The sequence below is a fragment of the Meriones unguiculatus genome, chromosome 10 (genome assembly GCF_030254825.1).
Source record: "Meriones unguiculatus strain TT.TT164.6M chromosome 10, Bangor_MerUng_6.1, whole genome shotgun sequence".
Taxonomy (NCBI): Eukaryota; Metazoa; Chordata; class Mammalia; order Rodentia; family Muridae; genus Meriones; species Meriones unguiculatus.
Window position 1 is genome coordinate 101297988 of NC_083358.1, and position 20077 is coordinate 101318064.

Below are 20077 nucleotides of genomic sequence, written 5' to 3' on the forward strand. Positions count from 1 at the left end.
CAACCCATGAGCATGAGAGATCTTTCCACATTCTGATATCTTCTTCAATTTCTTTCTTTAGTATCTTAGTTTTATCATACAAGGCTTTCACTTGCTTGGGCAGAGTTATCCCAAAATATATTATTTGAGGTTAATATAAATGGTATTTATTCATGCCTCAGTCCCTTTGTCATTTTTATATAGAAGGGATATTGATTTTTTTTTAGTTAATTTTGTATCCAACTTCTTTGCTGAAAGTGTTTATGAACTGTAGGAATCCTGATGGAATTTTTAGGGTCATATATGTATACTATCATACCATTTTGCAAATAAAGGTACTTTGGCTTCTTTCTAATTTTTATCCCCTTGTTCTCCTTCAGTGATGTCTATCCTTGATGTTAAGGTGTGTTTCTTGATGCAGCAAAAGGATGGATCGTGTTTTCAAATCCATTCTGTTATTTTGTGTCTTTTTATTGGGAAATTGAGAACACTGGTGTTGAGAGATTAATGAACAATGCTTGTTGATTCCTGTTATTTTGTGATGGTGGAGGTGGTGTGTGTGGGGGCTTCTTTTGATTTGCTGGTCTGGGATTATTTATTCTTTGTGTTTCCTTGCTGTGGTTAACATATGTAGAGTTGGATTTGTAGGTAAATACAGCTTTAATATGGTTTCTATCATGGAAAGTTATTTTCTCCATCTATTATGATTAAAAGTTTTACTGGGTGTAAAGTAGCTTGGTCTTCTAGAGAGAGTCTGTAGAACATCTGTCCATGCATGAGCTTCTTTTAGAGTCTCCATTGAGAAGTCAGTCTGCCTTTATATGTTACTTGGTCTTTTTCCTTTACAGCTTTTAATATTCTTTCTTTGTTCTATGTATTTAGCATGGTTATTATTATGTATTTAGCATGGTTATTATTATGTATTTAGCATGGTTATTATTATGCATTTAGCATGGTTATTATGTGCAGAGGGGAACTTCTTTTGCTACTGCTGCTTTTTTCCCCTCTAAAACAGGGTTTCTCTGTGTAGCCCTGGCTGTCCTGGAGCTCACTCTGTAGACAAGGCTGGCCTCTGACTCACGGAAATGCCTGCCTTTGCCTCCTGAGTGCTGAGATTGAAGGCCTGCACCACCTTGCTTCTGTATGCTTCTTGTATCTTGATAAACATTTCCTGCTTTACCTTAGGGAAATTTTCTTCTCTGGTCTTGTTGAAATATTTCTGTATCTTTCACCTGGGTGTTTTCTCTTTTCTCTATTCCTGTTATTCTTAGATTTGGTATTTACACAAGTATCCCAGAATTCCTGGATGTTCTGTGCCAGTATTTTTTTTTTTTTAAGATTTAACATTTTCTTTGACTGGGGTATCCATTTCTTCTACCCTATCTTCAATGCCTGAGATTCTGTCTTCCATCTCTTGTATTCTGTTGGTGAAGCTTCCCTCTGAGGTTCCTGTTGGAGTTCCTGAGCTGCTCTTTACAGATTTCCCTCAGTTGTGTTTTATTTACTGACTTTATTTCCACTTTCAGGTCTTGAACTCTTTTAATTATTTACTTTCATTGTTTGTGTTTTCATAGATTTCTTTAAAAGATTTATTCATTTCCACAGTATGGGCTTCTATCATATTCATAAGGGCTATTTCAAGGTCTTTGTCTTGTGCTTCAGCTGTGTTGCTGTACTTAAGCCTACTTGGGGTAAGGGTGCTGGACTCCAGTGGAGACATATTGTCCTGGCTGATGATGATTATGTTTTTAAACTGGCATCTAGGCACCTAAGATTGGAAAGATTTTTGAGATTCTAAGATCCTGATAGGTGTGGCCATTGGGGGTTCTGGGTAAAATGTGATCCTAGGATTGGGAGCTCATACTTAGGAATGGGGATGGATTGTGGGATAGAGGGTGAGAGGGTTCACAATTGCCTGTAAGTCTAGCTCCAGGGAATGTAACACCATCCTCTGGATTCTGTATGCACCAGCTTACACAAACAACATGCATACACAAAGACTGAAAAAATAAAATAAAGGAAAAAGAAAACAAGGGGAGAAAGCTGGGCATGATGGAACATGCCTGTAACTCCAGTGCTTGGGAGGTAGAGAGCAGGAAGATAGAGAGTATTTTCAGTTACATAGTGAGCCTAGGCTACATGACACCCTGTCTCAAAAAACAAAACAGCAACAACAACAGAACAAAGGGGGAGTGTAGGAGAAGGTAGATGGGATTAATTGAAGTAATTCTCTGTTCTCTCCTATTGTATGTGTTCCAAGAATCAAACTCAGGTGGTCAGACACCCTTGCTCAGCCCCTGTGTTCATGATAGTGAAGTTAGCCATTGTAAAGGCAAATTACAGTCTCCTCTAGCACTGTAAAAACTGACTTTGCAGAGTATGTTTTGCTGATTTGTTGCCTTTCCTACTTCCTTGTTCTGCTTCTGTTCAATTTTCTGCATTTTCTATTTTCTTTGGTGGGAGGTATTTGTTCCTCTTACTCCATCAACTGACTATAGCTGACCCACTTCATCTGTAGTATTGTGTATTCTGAGCTAGAGTTCTGTGTTTCCTATTGCTTCTGAGTCTATTTTTAGTTGTCTTATTGGCATGTCGAATTCACATATTTAAAAGTAAATTTGACATATTTAGTCTCTATTTTATAGACATCAATTTCCTGCTCATTAGGCCAAGGCTCTAGCATAACAATTCTCAACCACAGGGTTCCATATCCTTCATGTCAGATATTTACTTTAAGATTCATAAGTAGCAAAATTACAGTTATGAAGTAGCAATGAATTAATTTCATGGTTGGGGTCAGCACAACATGAGGGACTGTATTGAAGGGTCGAAGTGTTAAGAAGGTTGAGAACCGCTGCTCTACAGTTCTTGCTCTTTAGCCTCTCCTTGCTACTCAGATAGCTCTCAGTTCCTGGAGGTTGGGTGGTTTTGTTTTCATTTTGCTTTGTTATTTTTAAAAATTTTGTCAAAATTATCAAGATAAAGAAAAACTGAAAAAAAAATTGACTATGAACACATATATGTATGTCACTGAGGGATTGCAAATGACATGTTGCTGTGTAGCCTAGGCTGGCTTCAGACCTGTAGTCTTCCTGCCCTCCCTGTACTCTAAGGTCAAAGGTATGGGGCTATTGTTATATAACTTCCCCTCTGCCCTTCTGCTCTTCTGATATATCCTTAATACCAGTAATCTCCAAGATATTGGTAGTCCAGATATAAGGTATACTAGAAGAAAACATTGGAACTTATTTTTATAACATTATTGAAAATAAAAATATTTCTAGAAAATAAACTTCACTATTTTAAGCACTATTTTGGTAATGGCACTCTTAGTCATTCCATATGTCAGACTGCCACATGCATTATCCAGAAGACATTGATCGTGGCACCCCTTTATAACACTGTAAAGTTTGCGGTTTGCGGTTTACTTGTGCCCATTTGTGCCTTAGAAGGAAATGTTGCTTTAGGAGAGTTAAACAGAAGTACTGCTGGTTAAAGATAATGCAGGCGTGTATGCCTAAGCTAATAATAAAACAAAGTTGAGCTGGCATTCTCAGATACCTCATATGAGGTGTTTTCAGGGGCATTAAGGTAAAATACTGACAATTATGTAGTCGTCTTTCTAAACATCTGGTTTGACATATGCTTTGTTAGGTACATATTACTGTGTGTACATATGTGTACAACTATAGTATATATATATATATGCACACATATGAGATATATATATGTAAATATGTGTCTCCGAGGGTACATATTCAGATTTTTACTGAGTAGACTACATAACCAAAATCGTTTGCAACATTGCCCTGTACTATTAAGCTACCTTTTATCTATTTATCTCCTTTGACAGAAAGGAAGGATAGAAAATTAATTATTTCTTCCTGAAAAATAACTTCCTCTTTCTGGCTTCCCATTGTTTACTAATAAAGACCAAAGACCAAGCTATTTGGTAAAGTAGTAAGAACTAACTAACTTTCTTTCTTTTTCTTTCTTTCTTTCTCTTTCTTTCTTGTAGTTAAACTATGTACTTCAAAATGTTTTCATGACAAATCTGCTCTATTTTAATCTTCCTTGTCATATGCCCACTTCTTTTGCCAGAAACCAGCATTGTATTTCCTGACTCATACCTATTACTCTTCTAAGCACAACTCTAAGTGTTATTTCTTCAGGGACCCCTCTGTGTTCTGTGTTTGACTCGACGCTGTGTTCTCTGTGCTCTAGTGGTAGACTTACTTGTCTCTAGGCATATACTGTGTCGTGTTGTCATGTAATTAGATAACAGTCCTCAAGAGCAAGGGTATTGTCCTTGTCACTTGTATATTCCTTCATCAGAGACTTAAATGTTTGGAAAAGAAAGAGGAAGGGAAAAGCTACGGGGCTAGAGGAGGCAGGGAAAGAAGAGAATTGTAATGTCTTCAGATCAAGTTGATTACCCTTGTAGACAATGTTTTTTAAATTCCGTAATATTCTGTGGAAGGAGATAAGTAGTTGTCTTCATATACTAGCTTAGAGTCACAATAAAACTAAGATACAGACTACAGACGTGAAATCAAATTTGGGCTAACCTGTGAGTGTGGAGCCCTGCCCCCACATGGGCAGCCTCTTTCCTCTGCAGGAAGTACCATTAAGCAGCTTGAGGCCCTCTCCCGTGAGGCAGTCCCGGGAGAAGACAGACTAGGATGGTTTCTGCAGACAGGCGACATCTGAAACAGAAGTTCTAGAGTCCCAAGCATATTGACTGCGTTCTTGAAAGCTCAACAGTCAGGTAGGGTGCAGTTTTTATCTTTGCGGAAGGAGCTGAGGGGCTCAGTGAAATGTTTCTCTCTTTCTTTATGGCATTGAGGATTTCAGACTATATCTTTTGTCACAACGTAATTATTAATAGTGTCCCCTTTTATTCTCTTTATTCTCAAAAGTAAATGACATGGGTCACCAGAATGGCTCAGCAGGTAAAGATGGCTTGCTGTCAAGATGGACTGTCTGCTTTCAGTTTTCCAACCAAAAGGATGAAAACCAACTTCTGAAAGTTGTTCTCTAATCTCCACATGTCCATTTTGGTACTCGTTCACAATAGATACATAAACAAACCAACAAAAGGACAGGTCATCACATACTTTCTGTACATTTATTCTAAGAATACTTGAACACCTTCAATAGAAGGATTACAAGTAGAAATATATTCTACTATTGCCTGCATGTAATTTGGTAATGAGGGCATAATTAGAACCTTGAGCCCCTTTGTTTTGTGCTCAGCAATCTTTACCACTTCCTCTGTGCACTTTCTGTATCCCTCCATAGGAAAGAATTGTCCTGCTGTTGACTATTTTCCTTACAGACTGTATCTGACTCCCACTGGTACTCTCCACCATGTTTTATTTAGAGTAGATGTTGAGAAGAAAATAATAGTCTGAATGTAGGACTTGATGTTTAAGATGCTCTTTGCCATGAATTGCTCATTTAAGATTTAGGAAAACTTCACCAATTCTAAAACTTGTCCTTTCTTTCCCAGTCTTCTGAAATTTGAACTCAGTTATGTCTACACACTATCTGATGATTTCACTGAACATATTTGTCTTCCATTCAGTAAAATAATTAGTGTTTTGGCTTAAATAATTATCCTGCGTATACAACATCAGGATTCCATTCTATTTTCAACCCACTCTATTTCTTATTTGATGAAAGAAAGATTAAGATTAAATTTTTACCAAAGGCATCTTATAAATACATTGAGTATTGAATTCATTTTGGAGCTTAGAGAATAATAATAGAAAATTACTAGCTGAATAGACCTCCACTATGAGAATGCAGTTGTAATTCATGTATTTAAATAAGAAAAATCTCATTTTGAAACGAGAAAAGAAAAAGGATAAGTTTGTGGGCATTAGAACCATCGACTGCTTGATATGGCAGAAATAGATTTGCCTTTGTGAGTCAATTGTTGGGAAGATGCACCCGTTTCTCACAGAGAAGATGGTTAGCTTACTTAGGTCTCTCCTGCCCTCAAAATAAAGATATTTTCCTTTGGCCTTGACTTACATTCTTTTCACAAGTTCTTTTTTTTTTTTTAAGGTCATCTCTTGTTAAGGACTCTAGCTCTATTTTAAAACTATAGTAATTGCTGCTGGGTGGTGGTGACGCATGCCTATAACCCCAGCACTCAGGAAGCAGAGGCAGGTGGACCTCTCTAGCCTAGGTTACAAGGTTCCAGAACAGCCGGGGCTATACAGAGAAACCTTATCTCAGAAAACAAAAACAAAACAAAACAAAAATTGTGATTATAATAGTCTTATATTTAGCTCCCACCCCTATCCCTACCTTTTCAGCAAACCTTTTGTTTTGTTTTTCTTTTTTGAGACAAGGTATCACTGTGTAGCCCTGACTGGCCTGGAGCTCTCTGTGTGGACCATGCTGGCTTCAGGCTCACAAGAGCTACTTGTCTCTGCCTGTGCCTCATGAGTCTTTTGGTTAATGGCATGTGCTATCATGCCTAGTCTGGAACTCCTCCTCCTTTTCCTCCTCCTCCTTCTCTTCTTCTTTTCCTGTGATTTATTTATTTTTATGTGCATTGGTAGGATTTCTTGCTTGTTGTTTGTTTGGTTTGTTCTGCCTGCAGGTCAGTCTATATGAGGGTGTCGGATCCCTTGGAAATGAAGTTCGAGTTACGAGCTGCCATGTGTGTGCTGGGAATTGGACCTAGGTTTCCTGGAAGAGCAGCCAGTGCTATTCACTGCTGAGCCGCCTCTCAGACACTGGCACTGCTTTTGTTGACATTATCAATAAGCTGATTGTCTAACCTGATCGATTCTTGGTAGCTCCTCCTCACAACTTTCCACAGCTTTGTTAGTGTTGGTCATACCTTCTGTCTTCTTTGACTCCTTCCCAAAGACCATACTTTACCCTTCCTAATATGTCAGTGTTCCCAAGCTTCTGTTTACTCTTCACCTTTCTCTATTCACGATTTAAGCACTCCTACCCACTGCTATGCTGTTCCCATGGTTTCTGCCAAATGTTTATCTTCCTATCTGTTAATTCTCGGTTCATATGGCCGGGAGCTTCTGAGATATCTCTATCAGTGTATTTTCAGAAATGATAATCCTCTCAGTTGTTTGAGTCAGAGCTGGTTATTCTCAGTTTTTTCCTCACTGTTTCCTTTTTGTTACAATTAAGTGCCAAATTCTAGCATTACAACTTTTAAAAAACGTGTATTTCTTAAATGTCTACCTGCACTAGACATGGTATGAAGACTTTTTTTTAATGCTTCTGTCTTCTAAGATCCTCAACATCTTATTTTTATATTTTTAGTTCCCATAGCCATGTTTTCATATTAGTTATTAGTAAGTACTTGATATGGTGTGTTGCAGTAGTTAATCTGTTATCAACTTGGCTGGATTTGACTTGAGTACTTCTGTGAGGATGTTTCCAGGAAAGTTTAGCTGGAAAGATCACCCAGAATATAAGTAGCATCATTAAGTGGGTAGAAATCCCAGACTGAATAATAAGGAGAAAGTGAGCAGAACTCTGGTTGCTCCCTGGGAAGCAACTAGACCAGCTGCTTCACCTTCCTGCTGCTGTGCCCTCCCCGCCATGATGGGCCACGCCCTTAAGCTGTGAGCCGGAATCAGTCCCTCCTTCTGTAAGTTGCTTTTATAGCTATTTTGTCATAGCAACAAATTAAGTAATTATACATTTGTCATTTTTATGCCATGAGAATTAGAAACTGAGGAACCACCTTGGCCTCCTCTCCCGCCTTTTCCTTCTGTCAGTCTCCACAGCAATCACAAATACTATCAATCTGACTTCCTTATCTGCATTATGCCCATTCTCATCATTCCTACTACCAATGCCTTAGTTCTAACCTGCATAATTTATTTCCTACTGTATAAATGTTGTATATTTGTCTGCTTTTATATCACTGCATTCTGTTTCTTCCTCTGTCACTGATGACCCATAATATTTTTGCAAATATAAATTTCATCCTGTCACAGTCCTGCTAAATCACTGTCATTAAGAAAAAATATCAGTCAAAATAAAAGTCGTGTGTCTGGGGTGATGCCTCAGTAGGTAAGAATGTTTGCTGAGTTTGAATTTCAAATATCCATATAAAGCCAGACATAGCCGTATGTCCCTGTTACCCAGTCTTGCACATTAGAAATAAGTGGATTCCTGGGAGCTCAGCGGCCAGCCAGCCTGCTTGATGAGCTTCATGTTCAGCAAGAGATCTTATTTCAAAAGAATAAGGCAGAAGGCCGGTGAGATGGGTAAAGGCCACCATACCCGACCACCTGAGTTCAGTTCCTGACAACCGCATGGTAGATGGATAGATCCAGTTCCTGCAGGCTGTCCTCTGACCTTCACACATATTCCTTGTACACCAGCATGAATGCACATGAGCGCATGTGCACACACCCCCACAAATGCAATTTATAAATAAGGCTGTAGAGAAAGATACCTACTATCCTCCTTTGCCCTCCACACTCACATATACCATACATAAACATCACATGTACCACACATAAAAATAAAATTCCTTAATATGGCACTCTGGGATTGTTGTAACTGGCACTTGCTTATAAGACTTGTCTGTCTTTGCATACAACTTTTCCTCTGTTTTGCCAAATTATCTGTAATAACTGAAAAAGCAAGGCATTTTTTGTATATATTTTATTTTATTTTATTTAGCAAAGGAAATATTAATTAAAAATTACCACAAAGACACATCAGTTAAATGTTGAGTATAAAATACATGTGTGTTTATTTCTTCTTCTTTTCATATGCTTGTAATGTTTTAACCATTAACTATATTCTTCTTTATTTTTAAATGTAAAATACTTTGGTCATATTCTTCTTCCCTAAGTCCCAAATACTCTCCGTCTTCCTACCCACCCAATTTTATGTTCTTTCACACACACACACACACACACACACACACAAAACAAAACAAAAACAAAAACAGCCCATTATATGTTGGCTCACTACCTTGAATGTGAGACCTGCCCCAGAGAGTTTGATATGCCCAGTGTCACTCCATTGGATAAAACCAATTTTCCCTCTCCCAGCAGGTATAGTGACAGTTCAGTTGTTAACCTTTACCCTAGTGGCTAGGTTTTCTTTCATTCATTCATTCATTTATATATATATATATATATATATATATTATATAAAATATAATAAGATAAAACAAAAACTATCACATTGAAGTGAAAACAAACCAACAGAAGGAAACAAGTTCAAGAGAAGACACAAGAATCAGAGACCCACTTGTTTCTATACTCAGGATTCCCATAAAAACACTAAACTGGAAGCTGTAACATATACACAGAGGACCTGGTACAGACTCATGCTTGATGCTTTAGTCTCTGTGAGTTCACATGAGTTTTGCCTGATGTTGGTTTAGATGGCCTTGTTTTCATGGTATATTCCATCCCCCTCATTCTTACACTCTTCCCTTCTTTTCTGTGGGATTCCCTGAGCATTAATGTGAGAGATTTGATGGAGATGTCTCAGGGCTGAGTGTTCCTAGGTTTGTCCTTGGAACACTCTCTAAGCAATGTCTGACACTGGGTCTCTGTGTGTGTTCCCATCTGCTGCAGGGAGAAGCTTCTCTGATGATAGCTAAATAAAATGTTGATCTATGAGTATAGTAGAATATCTTTAGGAGTTATTTTTATCACTCTCCTCCTCCTCCTCTTCCTCCTCCTCCTCCTGCTCCTTCTTCTGCTGCTCCTCTTCCTCCTCATCCTCTTCTTCCTCTTCCTCCTCCTCTTCCCCCTTTTCAGTAGTATGCTATTTTACTCTGGGTTTGTGGCTGAATTGGTGTTTACATTTCTCCTTTGGCAGCATGGAGAATACCTTCTTGTACCAGAGACTCTGAAGCACAGGGGTGAAGGCTCTATGCAGGCACCAGTTCAACATCTCCATGTTCAATGAGTTGTGTACATGTTGTCTTCAGCAATGGAGCTGGCAAGACATTCTTAATACCTCAGTATTCTTTGGTTTGTCTGGGATGACTTCATTGTCTCTAATTTGTCTTTTAGGACCACTGAAACATCTCTACACTTAAAAGACTTTTTAATTTTTATTTTATTTTTATTAATTACAGTTTATTTACTTTTTATCCCAGCTGTAGCCCCTCCTTTATTCCCTCCCAATCCTGCCCTCCCTCCCTCTTCTTCTCCTATGCCCCTCTCCCAGTCCAATGATAGGGGAGGTCCTCCTCCCCTTCCATCTGACCCTAGTCTATCAAGGCTTATCAGGACTGGCTTCATTGTCTTCCTCTGTGGCCAGGTAAGGCTACTCCCACCTCAGGTGAAAGTGATCAACGAGCCAGCCCCTAAATTCATGTCAGAAACAATCCCTGTTCCTATTACTGGGGAACCCTCCTGGACACCGAGCTGCCATGGGCTACATCTGTGCAGGGGTTCCAGGTTATCTCCATGCATGGTCCTTGTCTGGAGTATCAGTCTCAGAAAAGACACCTGTGTCCAGATTTCTTGGTTCTGTTGCTCTCCTGTGGAGCTCCTGTGCCCTCCAGGTCTTTCTATCTTCCCCTTCTTTCATAAGATTCCCTGCACTCTGCCCAGATTTCAGCTATGAGTCTCAGCATCTGCTTTGATACCCTGAAAAGCTAGTCTCAGAGTTGATTGTATTCCTCTTGACACCCTCTAAACCCTATCTTCAGCTTGGCATTTCTGTTTTTCTGTCTAATCAAGAACTGCATGTGTTCTTACTGTTTTTTTCAATAGAAAGGAGGCAGGAAGAACAGAAATGAAGGAGAAAGAAAAGAGAAAGGAAGAAGGTGAAAGGCCCCACTATGAATTGTATAAAATTACTAGGCATTTTAATCTATTACAATCTTCATTTTAAAGGGGAAATAAGAAATCATCTTTTTTTATCTATTTATTGGTTCTTTGTAAATTTCACATCATGCACTCCAATCCCCCTTTTCTTCCCTTCCCCTTGTACCCCCTCCCCACAACAGAGAAAAAAATCTCATCATGGAAGCTGTCGTTTGTCACAGTGTGTCCCCTTTGTCCACACTTCTTTGCTTGCACATGTTCATTGCAGTGACTCGTTGGTCTAGTACGAGGCCTCTGGCTTCTGCTATTCTATCAAGACTGGAACCTCCCTGGAACTTCTGTAGGATATCTTGTTGCCTTGTGTCATGGTTTTGGATCATTAGGACAGGTCCCTTTATCGATGAGGTAGCTATTGGGGTGGGACAGTTCAAAGCCCTGATCTGGGCCTGAGAGGTGTCTGAGCGGGTCAGCCCACTGATTCTCCTGCCCTTACACCCTTAGGACCAGCTCACTGGCAACTCCTGCAACCAGGGCCAGCTCTACCCTACTGCCCAGGGAAAGTGCAGGGCCCGTTCTCCCTTAGTGTTGCAGCCAGTGAGGGACATGGCCAGTTCTAACACTCTCATGGCCCTAGGGCCAGCTCTCCCTCCTGCCATAGGTGGTAAGGGATGAGGAAGGGGAAGAGGCCATCTCTCTCTTACCAGTACCACCGCACAGGCAGGCATATCTCTCCCATTCTCAAGCCCCTCAGAGCACTTACCCACAACCCCATATCCAGGGCCAGCTTTAGCTTGCTGCCCAGGTGAGGTGCAGGACCCTCTCTCTGGAGTGCTGCAGCAGGTGAAGGGTGTGGGAGGTGAGGAGGTGTCTCTCCCACCTCACAAGAAACATTAGTCAGGGCCAGCTCTCCCACTCTCACACCCTCAGGGTTGGCTCACGCACAATCCTCATATTCAGGGCCAGCTCTATTATTATGCAGCCCATGTGAGGTACAGGGCCCACTCTCCTGAGTACTGCAGCTGGCTAGAGGCAGGATAACCTGTTCTCTTTATTCTGAAAGCAGAATAAATTTTTTTGGTTACAGTTAAAATAGTTTACAGTAGAATTTTTGTTTTTGAGGTTAACATCTCACAACTGGGTATCAGTGGCATATAATCTTTTCATAGAGCTAAGCAATGTGTTTTGTTTATAGCATATGCACTCAAAAAAAAAGAATTGAAAATAAAGAGACTCAAAGCTATAGAAACGGCGCAATGGTTTAACAGCACTGGCTGTTGTTGCAGAAGACCTAAATTCAATTCTCAGCACCCATATGGTGACTTGTAACTGTAATTACCCAACTTTCTGGGATCTGACACCCTCTTCTGGCTTCACTGGCACCAGGCACACGTGCAGGCACAGCACCTATAAAAATACAATCTTCAAAAGAAAATAAAGGGGCAGGCTATTACAATGTACAACTGTGGCTTTTAGTTATTTGTTTTGTTTAATTCCATCTTGTCTAGGCTTGTTGTCACACGCCTATAATCCCAGCGCTCAGGAGGCAGAAGCAGGTGGGTCTCTGAAGTTCAAGGCCAGCCTGGTTCCTTAGTGAGACCCTGTCCCAAAAAATGAAAAACAAAGTTTCTTCTTGCTCAGTCCCTATATATAATTGGCAGCACTACAACCTCTAACCAGGAACACCCCTGCCTTTTTAATTCATACATGCCAGTTAAAAGGGTTCCTCAAGAGGCCAGTCATGCAAAGGAATGCAAAATGGAAAAGAAAAGAATTTTTTTTTGGCATAGACATTTTATGTTGAAAAGGTCAGGTTTTATTTTTTTTCAGCTATTAGAAATTTGAATGAGACTTTAGTTTTTCTCGTAGTTTACTAACTAATCTCTTGGAACTAATAATATATGCTAGTGCTGTGTAAGCTATTTGTTACCACAGCAGATTACACAGACACAGGTTACACAAGGCACTGGTAATTAAGTTAATTCATTCAGATGCTGAGCTGAAGTTAATACAAGGAAAAGTACGTCCTTTAAACAGATCTGGCTTGTGCACTTGAAATGGCAAAAGTCTGAGGCTGGTTCTTCTTTGAGAATTAGGTGAGAACATAATAAACGATGATGTATAAAAGTAAAAACCTCATAAAGTGCTGCTTGGATTGAGCTGTTTTTCATATCAGCTTTGTCAACCATCTTAAATAAAAGAACTATAACCAGTGGGTTTTTTTGGTTTTTTTTTTTTTTTTTTTTTTTTTTTTTTTAATAATCACTTGTATTTTTACCGTGTTCTGTATTTAGATTAGGCTGGCTTCAAACTTATAGAAATGTTTCTGCCTCTGTCTCCTGAGTGCTGGAGTTAGAGGCAAGGACAACCATACCCAGTGATTGTCAGCTTTTGGTCTAGCATCCTAACTACCTGCTGAGATATACTTGGTTAGTGAAGAAGCCACTCATGCTTAAACTGTTTGTTTCTGAAAAATTAACCCTCAGGTTTCTACTTCTCAAACATTAGTTTAATAAGGTAAATTCATTCACTGATTACTTATTTATTTCTTTAATTACAGAGCTTCCTTATGGCTGGGAGAAAATAGAGGATCCTCAGTATGGAACATACTATGTTGAGTAAGTTTGTTTTTTGAATTAATAGTCTCCCAAATGTTGTGGGTTTTTATTCCCGAGGGAATACTAAATATGGCATTTTATGTTTCTGTGACCTGATTTGCTGGTTATCTTAACTAGAGGATGGAGCGCTTTCTGTACCAACTTTGAGCCTTCCAGAAATTTGTTGTGGTTTTTTCTTCTGGCCCCAAACTCCCAGAATAATGACTTGTTAGACTTAAACTATATTTACAAATACCTAGGCTCTTCTCTAACTAGCTCATAACTTAAAATAACCCAGCTGGTTACCTCTGCTAAGGGACCATGCTTCTGTACTCACATCTTCCCAGGCAAATCTCTTGGGCCTAGCTCTATCCCAGAATCCTTTGTGCCTGGCTGTCCTACCTTCTGTTCTACCCTTTCCTATAGACCATAGGTTTTTTAATTGACAAGTGATGCATCCTTACAATACGGAAGATATTCTCTCTACAGAAGTTGACTTCGGGTTTATCAACACAGAACATAAGAGGGAACCCAGAATGGCAGCAAATGCCTGTACTCCCAGTACTCCAGAGGGTGAGGAAGGTTATTACATGAGTCCAGGGTTTCAAGATGAGCCTAACAATGTAGGCTCATTAACTGTCAATATACCAGTTGTTATAAACCAGTGGCATTTCCATGGTAATTATACCTAAAGTAAATATCTTTGACTCCTATTATGGTCTTTGTTACTGCATCTCTTGTTAGAGAGATACTTGAAGTGACTTCTTAAAAGCCAGTGTGTATCCTAAGGAAGAAATCAGAGTCATTTACAGGTATATAACTTGATGCTTCCTTCAAAAAGCTTTACTAATTTTATTTCTATTGTATTATTTAATACATTGCTGATTGTAGTGTGATATGCAAAATACACAGCAGCTCTTGATATTTTTATTTCCCCTGAGGGTAGTTGAAGGAAGAAACAACTTGTTTTTCAAGTCAGAGGCAGATTTGGAGACTGACAGAAAGAGGTGTGTGGGATTCTTCTTCCCATTGCAGTTTAGCCTGTTTAAATTGGGCTTCAATCAACTGTTATCTGCTAGGGATACTGCTGAACATCTCTGAGACAATGATTCTCATAATTCCTTATTCCAAGTGAATTTGAATACTTGGTCAAAAGGTGAAAGTCATTTGCCTGTTATAGTATCTCTAGATGAATGACCTGGTACCCATTAAGCAAGGGTACAACTCTGAGGCAGCTTTAGGGTACATCCTGAAGTGACCCCCACTCCACGTTGTCATGGAGGTGTGTGAAACCACCTGAGGTACAAGTGAGAGCAGCATCATGACTTCATAGGATTGCTCTCGGAACAAGCTCATTTACAGGAGGGTAATTCATTAGATTTAGAGGAACAGCCTGTACTCAAGACGCACATTAGCATTGAGTCAGCTGTACACAGAATGTGGCCTCCATCCCAGATTAACTGGATTTTGAATTTCAACTGTAGTAACATGCAGTCTACTGGGGGAGATAAAGAGCTGTTGCCTGGATGGCTACTCTTCGGCTCTTTTAGTTTGTCAGACCAGATGGCACCATGATTGCTTTTGGCAGGGATCTCGTAGTAGTAACACTAACTGCAGTGGCAGTTTTTCAGTTTTTCAGTCTCTTTTTTTTTTTTTTTTTTTTTTTAAGAAGATGAGATTCTAAAATGGGTTTTTTTTATAAACAAAATTGTTCTAAAATGTAATGGCAGGCCTTCTATAGACATACTTAATTTTAAAAATGGGGCGGAGGGCATGCCATAGCATGCTGAAGAGGTTAGATGACAATTCGCAGGAGGCCATTCTCTTCTTCCTCATTGTCAGTCCCAGGGATCAGTGGCAAGTATCTTTACCAACTGAGCCATCTCAATGGCCAAGAAATATTTCTATATTGAGAAATGCCATCCTGTTTGTATTGTATTAAGAATTATAATACACTTAGTCAACAACCAAAACAATGTATCTGGTTTCATATCTCAGTATTATTCATGAACTCTTCATTATTCATGAATTTGTTCTGATGAATGTTTAAAATCTAGGTATTAAATACAAAGCTGTAATACTGATGACATTGCAAAGTTTATATTAGGTATTTAGCCATCTTATCTAGCCACCTTCTGAACTTTTCTGGCCATCTCTAATATTCTCTTATATTTATGAAATTCTTTGTTTAGAGGGTATGCTTACTCCATGGCTAGACAAATAAATCTATTCATCCTAATATGTGCTTATAAATAACAGTAAAGGCCATTTCGTTGATGTGTGTCGAGGGTGGTTCTTCCATATTGTCTAATATAAATGCAATTGAATCCTCCACTAAATTTCTATTCTTTTATCTAAGAATTTTTAGGAAAAGAGTAGTATCCATTTGCCTCTCTCCTCTCTCTTCTTGCACACATCACAAAGGACCGAAGCTCAGGTCACTACTGTTGTAAACCCGCTGTGACAAGATCAGTCATTCTGGCTGGTGACATAAGAGGCAGGCAGACTCTTCCCTGAAGATGGTCATGTCTTTCTAAGTGCTAGTCTTTATGGTTTTTTATAGATGTACTAGTGGGGAGCGGGTGGGTGGGGCTGGCTGGAGAGATGGCTCATCAGTTGAGAGCATGTACTGCTCTTCCAGAGGATCCCAGTGCCTCACAACTACCCAACTCTTCCTCCATGCAATCCAGTGCTCTTTTCTGGCCTTTGAGAGCACCAGCACACACGTGGCACACACCAGACAAATAAAATAAAGGCAATTTTTTTAAAAGCACAAACTAAAAAGAACACTAACACCCCTTGCTATAATAGTTGCTCATTTGATGTAGTTGTCCTTTCCTTACCTGCACCAATAATAGTGCAGGTAGCAAAGGGAACATTGTTTGTTTCCTTGTTTATATAGATTGTATAATAATCGATCTATAGAAAGATAACCATATCCTGAAATTCTCATGGTTTGATGTTTAATTGTTGGCATTCAGTAATTTCATTTTTTGTTAAAGCAGATTTTAGTGGAAAACATCATTTGGTGAAATATCATTGCCCTATGGCATTATAGAATATGATCACGTGGCCTCTTAATTACACCTCATCATGGTTTTAAACATCAGTTTTAGTTTTTATTATTTTGCCATGACTTCAGTCTTAAATAACGATCATGGCAGTGCTACAGTCCCTATGGAACACATGGAAGTCTGTAGTTTATGGAGGACTACTGGGTACTCACCTGTCCCCAGGCTCCCTCTGCTTTCCTCCAGAGGTCTAAGCTTCCTAAGAGTCAATTGTGAATGTACCCAGTCAGAAAGCCCACTAAAATTGTGTTACATTTATTTAACTAATTTATTATGTAATTGTAAAGAAACTGAAGTGTAAAACCAGAGTTGTTCTGCAACTATGAGAAAAGAAAGTCAATTTCTTGAGTGATGCTGAGTTTACATGGGCAAATCCGTGGAAAGATATTGAAGTAATGTGCTGGGAAATGTTCCAGAGGCTTTACACCTCGATATCTCAGGAGTAGCTCAATAGCTTGATTTATTTTGGAGAAACTTGAAAGATTCTTCTGCTGCTAATTGCCTTTAAAAAGATTAGCTGACCATTACCAGTACTTCTGATTGCCTCAGGAAAAGAATTTCTGCTGCAGTGGGGTGGGTTCCATGGGAAAGCCCTAACATAAGCTTCAGAACCTTTGACCTCTAGTCATTCTCTGGTCCTCCACTATCTCTGTCAGCCTTTCTATGCTCCATTTCCTAAAGACACATACTCGTTAGCCTTATAATGGAATAGCATGATGTTTTATTTAGGAAAAGTAATAGAACTTTTTCACCCAAATCTGAACTGCATATTTCTCTATATTTTACAGTCACCTCAACCAGAAAACTCAGTTTGAAAACCCAGTGGAGGAAGCCAAAAGGAAAAAACAGATAGGACAGGCTGAAATTCACTCTGCAAAAACAGGTAGAGCTTCCTATTTGGTCATTCTAATAAAATGTGAAATGTTTATAGTAAGTTAATAAAAGTGAATTTGAACCTTTTATTGCTAAATCTTTGAAGGTCAACAGAGAGAGTTTTACCTCTGTAAAAGATATAAATAATCTTTTTTGCAAAATCATTTGAACATTGTGAGAATACTGAGATGTTTGTCATGACTGAATAAAAATATGAAATTGCATGAATTTGAGGTTGATTTTTTTTAAGATTAGTTTTTTTGTTTTTGTTTGGTTTTGGTTTTGGTTTTTTGAGACAGGGTTTTTCTGTGTAGCCTTGCTAACCTGGACTTGGCCTCCCTGAGTGCTGGGATTAAATGCATGCGCCTGGCTTAGGTTGTTTCTTTATGTTTGAAGTAGGCTCAGTATTAGCTCTGTAGCTCAGTATAGCTTCTACACTGACTACTTAAATGAGATATGTAGATTTAATCTACAAGGTTCTCCACTAACCAATACTAATCAATACTAAGTAAATCTGCCAAAGTACTTCCCTGTCTCATTGCTGGCACCCTCCTCTGTCTCCTGTCTTTCTTCTATGTGTTGATACAGACAACCGTCTCTGCTTATGTTGTAGAATAGAGTATGACCCACTCTGTTGTCTGTGAGAAAAATAGCTTTTTTCTTGTAGGTACTCTGCAAAACATAGGTGTCTTCCTTAAGCTTTGCATGTAGCTTAGCAAACATGTTCAATTTAATACATATTTTTGAGCACTTCTCATATGTCCCATCTGTATGTAAATAAATATAAAGTGCTTATAGTACTGTTTGTTACGTGGTGATCAATAAATGATAGCTTTCATCATTACAATGGGAATTGAGTCACCTTTTATCTGGTGAGAATACACTCCAAGACTGCAGTAGACCCTGAAGTTGTAAATAGCGTTAACCCTTATATAAGTTGTTTTTCCTGTGTATACATACCTTTGATAAATTTAACCTTTTAAAGAGATGTATTTTAGAAATTTTATGTGTACGGATGTTTGCCCTGCATGTCTGTCTGTCTGCCACATACGTGCAGTGCCCACAGCGGTCAGAAGCGGGTGTTGGGCTCTCTAGAACTGAAGTTACAGATGTTGTGTGCCACCATGTGAGTGCTGGGAACTGAACCAAACCCAGGTCCTTTGCATGCGCACCAAGTGCTCTTAACCACGGAGCCACCTCTCTAACCCCTAACCATTCCACTTAACGGAAACTCCAGTTACTCTTCGATAGGTCCGAATCACTAGCATTACCCTACCCTTGTGCCCTGGGACTATTTTTAAGTAAAACAAGGATTACTTGGATATGGGTGCTGTGGTACCACAAGAACTGATCTAAAAATCAAATGGGTAATAATCAGCTACCACGTGTTAGTATATACAGCATAATTAATTACCTGAATGGAAGGATGATTTGTATACCAGATGAAATGGACTGAGGTAGCACAAAAGTCCACACTTCTCAGAACAGGACACAATTTAAAATTTATAGTTTATTTCCGTTTAATATTTTCAGAATTCATCTGACTGTAAATAACTCAAACTGCAAAAAAAAAGCTGACTAGAGGGAGGCTTCTGTAGTAAGGTATGGGTGAGGGAAAGCACAGAGGAGGCCAACAAGCAGAGAGGGGCTTTACCTTTCTGAAGGTCGCCAAGGAACCCTACAAAGGTATTATTCATAATTACTTCCCTTTCCACCTCAGGTATTTAATTTATTAGAGCCTAACTATTCTATGCCTTCAGAAACTTTCTTTAGGGCTTTTTATTGTTATTTTTACTTAACATATACAAACATTGAAAATTGACTGCATATAGTTTATTCAGTATAATTATTTTTGTTTTTAAGTCTGATTCTTGTTTTGATACAGATGTGGAAAGATCACACTTCACTCGGGACCCGTCCCAACTTAAAGGTGTCCTTGTGCGAGCATCACTGAAAAAAAGCACAATGGGATTTGGTTTTACCATTATTGGTGGAGATAGGCCTGACGAATTCCTACAAGTGAAAAATGTGCTCAAAGATGGCCCTGCAGCTCAGGATGGGAAAATTGCACCAGGTAAGAAAGGTTTCCAAAATTACTGCAAGAGTAGATATACTAACAAAAATTACCGAAAAGAGATGTTGGGGGCAGGGACAAAAGGAGAGAGAATAAACTATGTAATTGAATCTTGGGATTCCTGTATTGTAATAGTTTATCCCTAGATTAAATACATTGCTAGTTTGAAGGTGGCTGGCTGTTTTTATAATAAGAAGAAATGTTAGATAAAACATGTTTTTTATTAAATTAATGTTTGGTTTTATATAATTGTTAGATAATACTTTGGCTATAAGAAAATTAATATTTGATAGTCATCTATCTACAGACTGTGGCTGTAAGAAACTTAATACTTAACAGTCATCTCAGAAGATCATTTGATTGTTTCATATAGAGACTTTAAAAATTTTCTTCATATATATGTATATGAATGTTTTGCCTGTGTGTATGTGTGTGATCCATGTAGGTGCCTGGTGCTCAAAAAAGCTGGAAACAGGGCATTAGATTCCTGAAAGTGGAATTAAAGATGGCTGTAAGCTGTCATGCTGGGAATTGAACCTGGGTCCTGTGGTAGAGTAGCCAGTGTTCTTGACCACTGAGCCATCTCTCCAGCTCCTATAAGGTCCTTTTGTAGCTCTCTAACATCTCTTTATAATTTCTTTTGGAAAATAGTTCATTGAAATGTTTTTAGTGATAACACAAACATCA

The 20077-nt window shown here is 38.9% G+C and overlaps 1 protein-coding gene across 2 annotated transcripts in view; it reads left to right on the forward strand.

The window, feature by feature from the left end:
* Nucleotides 1-20077, forward strand: part of Magi3 (membrane associated guanylate kinase, WW and PDZ domain containing 3) — a 200777-nt gene that overhangs the window by 137603 nt on the left and 43097 nt on the right. For both annotated transcript variants that reach the window (XM_060392945.1, XM_060392944.1), the window contains exons 7-9: nucleotides 13336-13393; nucleotides 17232-17326; nucleotides 19202-19390. In XM_060392945.1, the coding sequence (XP_060248928.1) occupies nucleotides 13336-13393; nucleotides 17232-17326; nucleotides 19202-19390 (342 nt within the window). The remainder of the gene's footprint in view (nucleotides 1-13335; nucleotides 13394-17231; nucleotides 17327-19201; nucleotides 19391-20077) is intronic.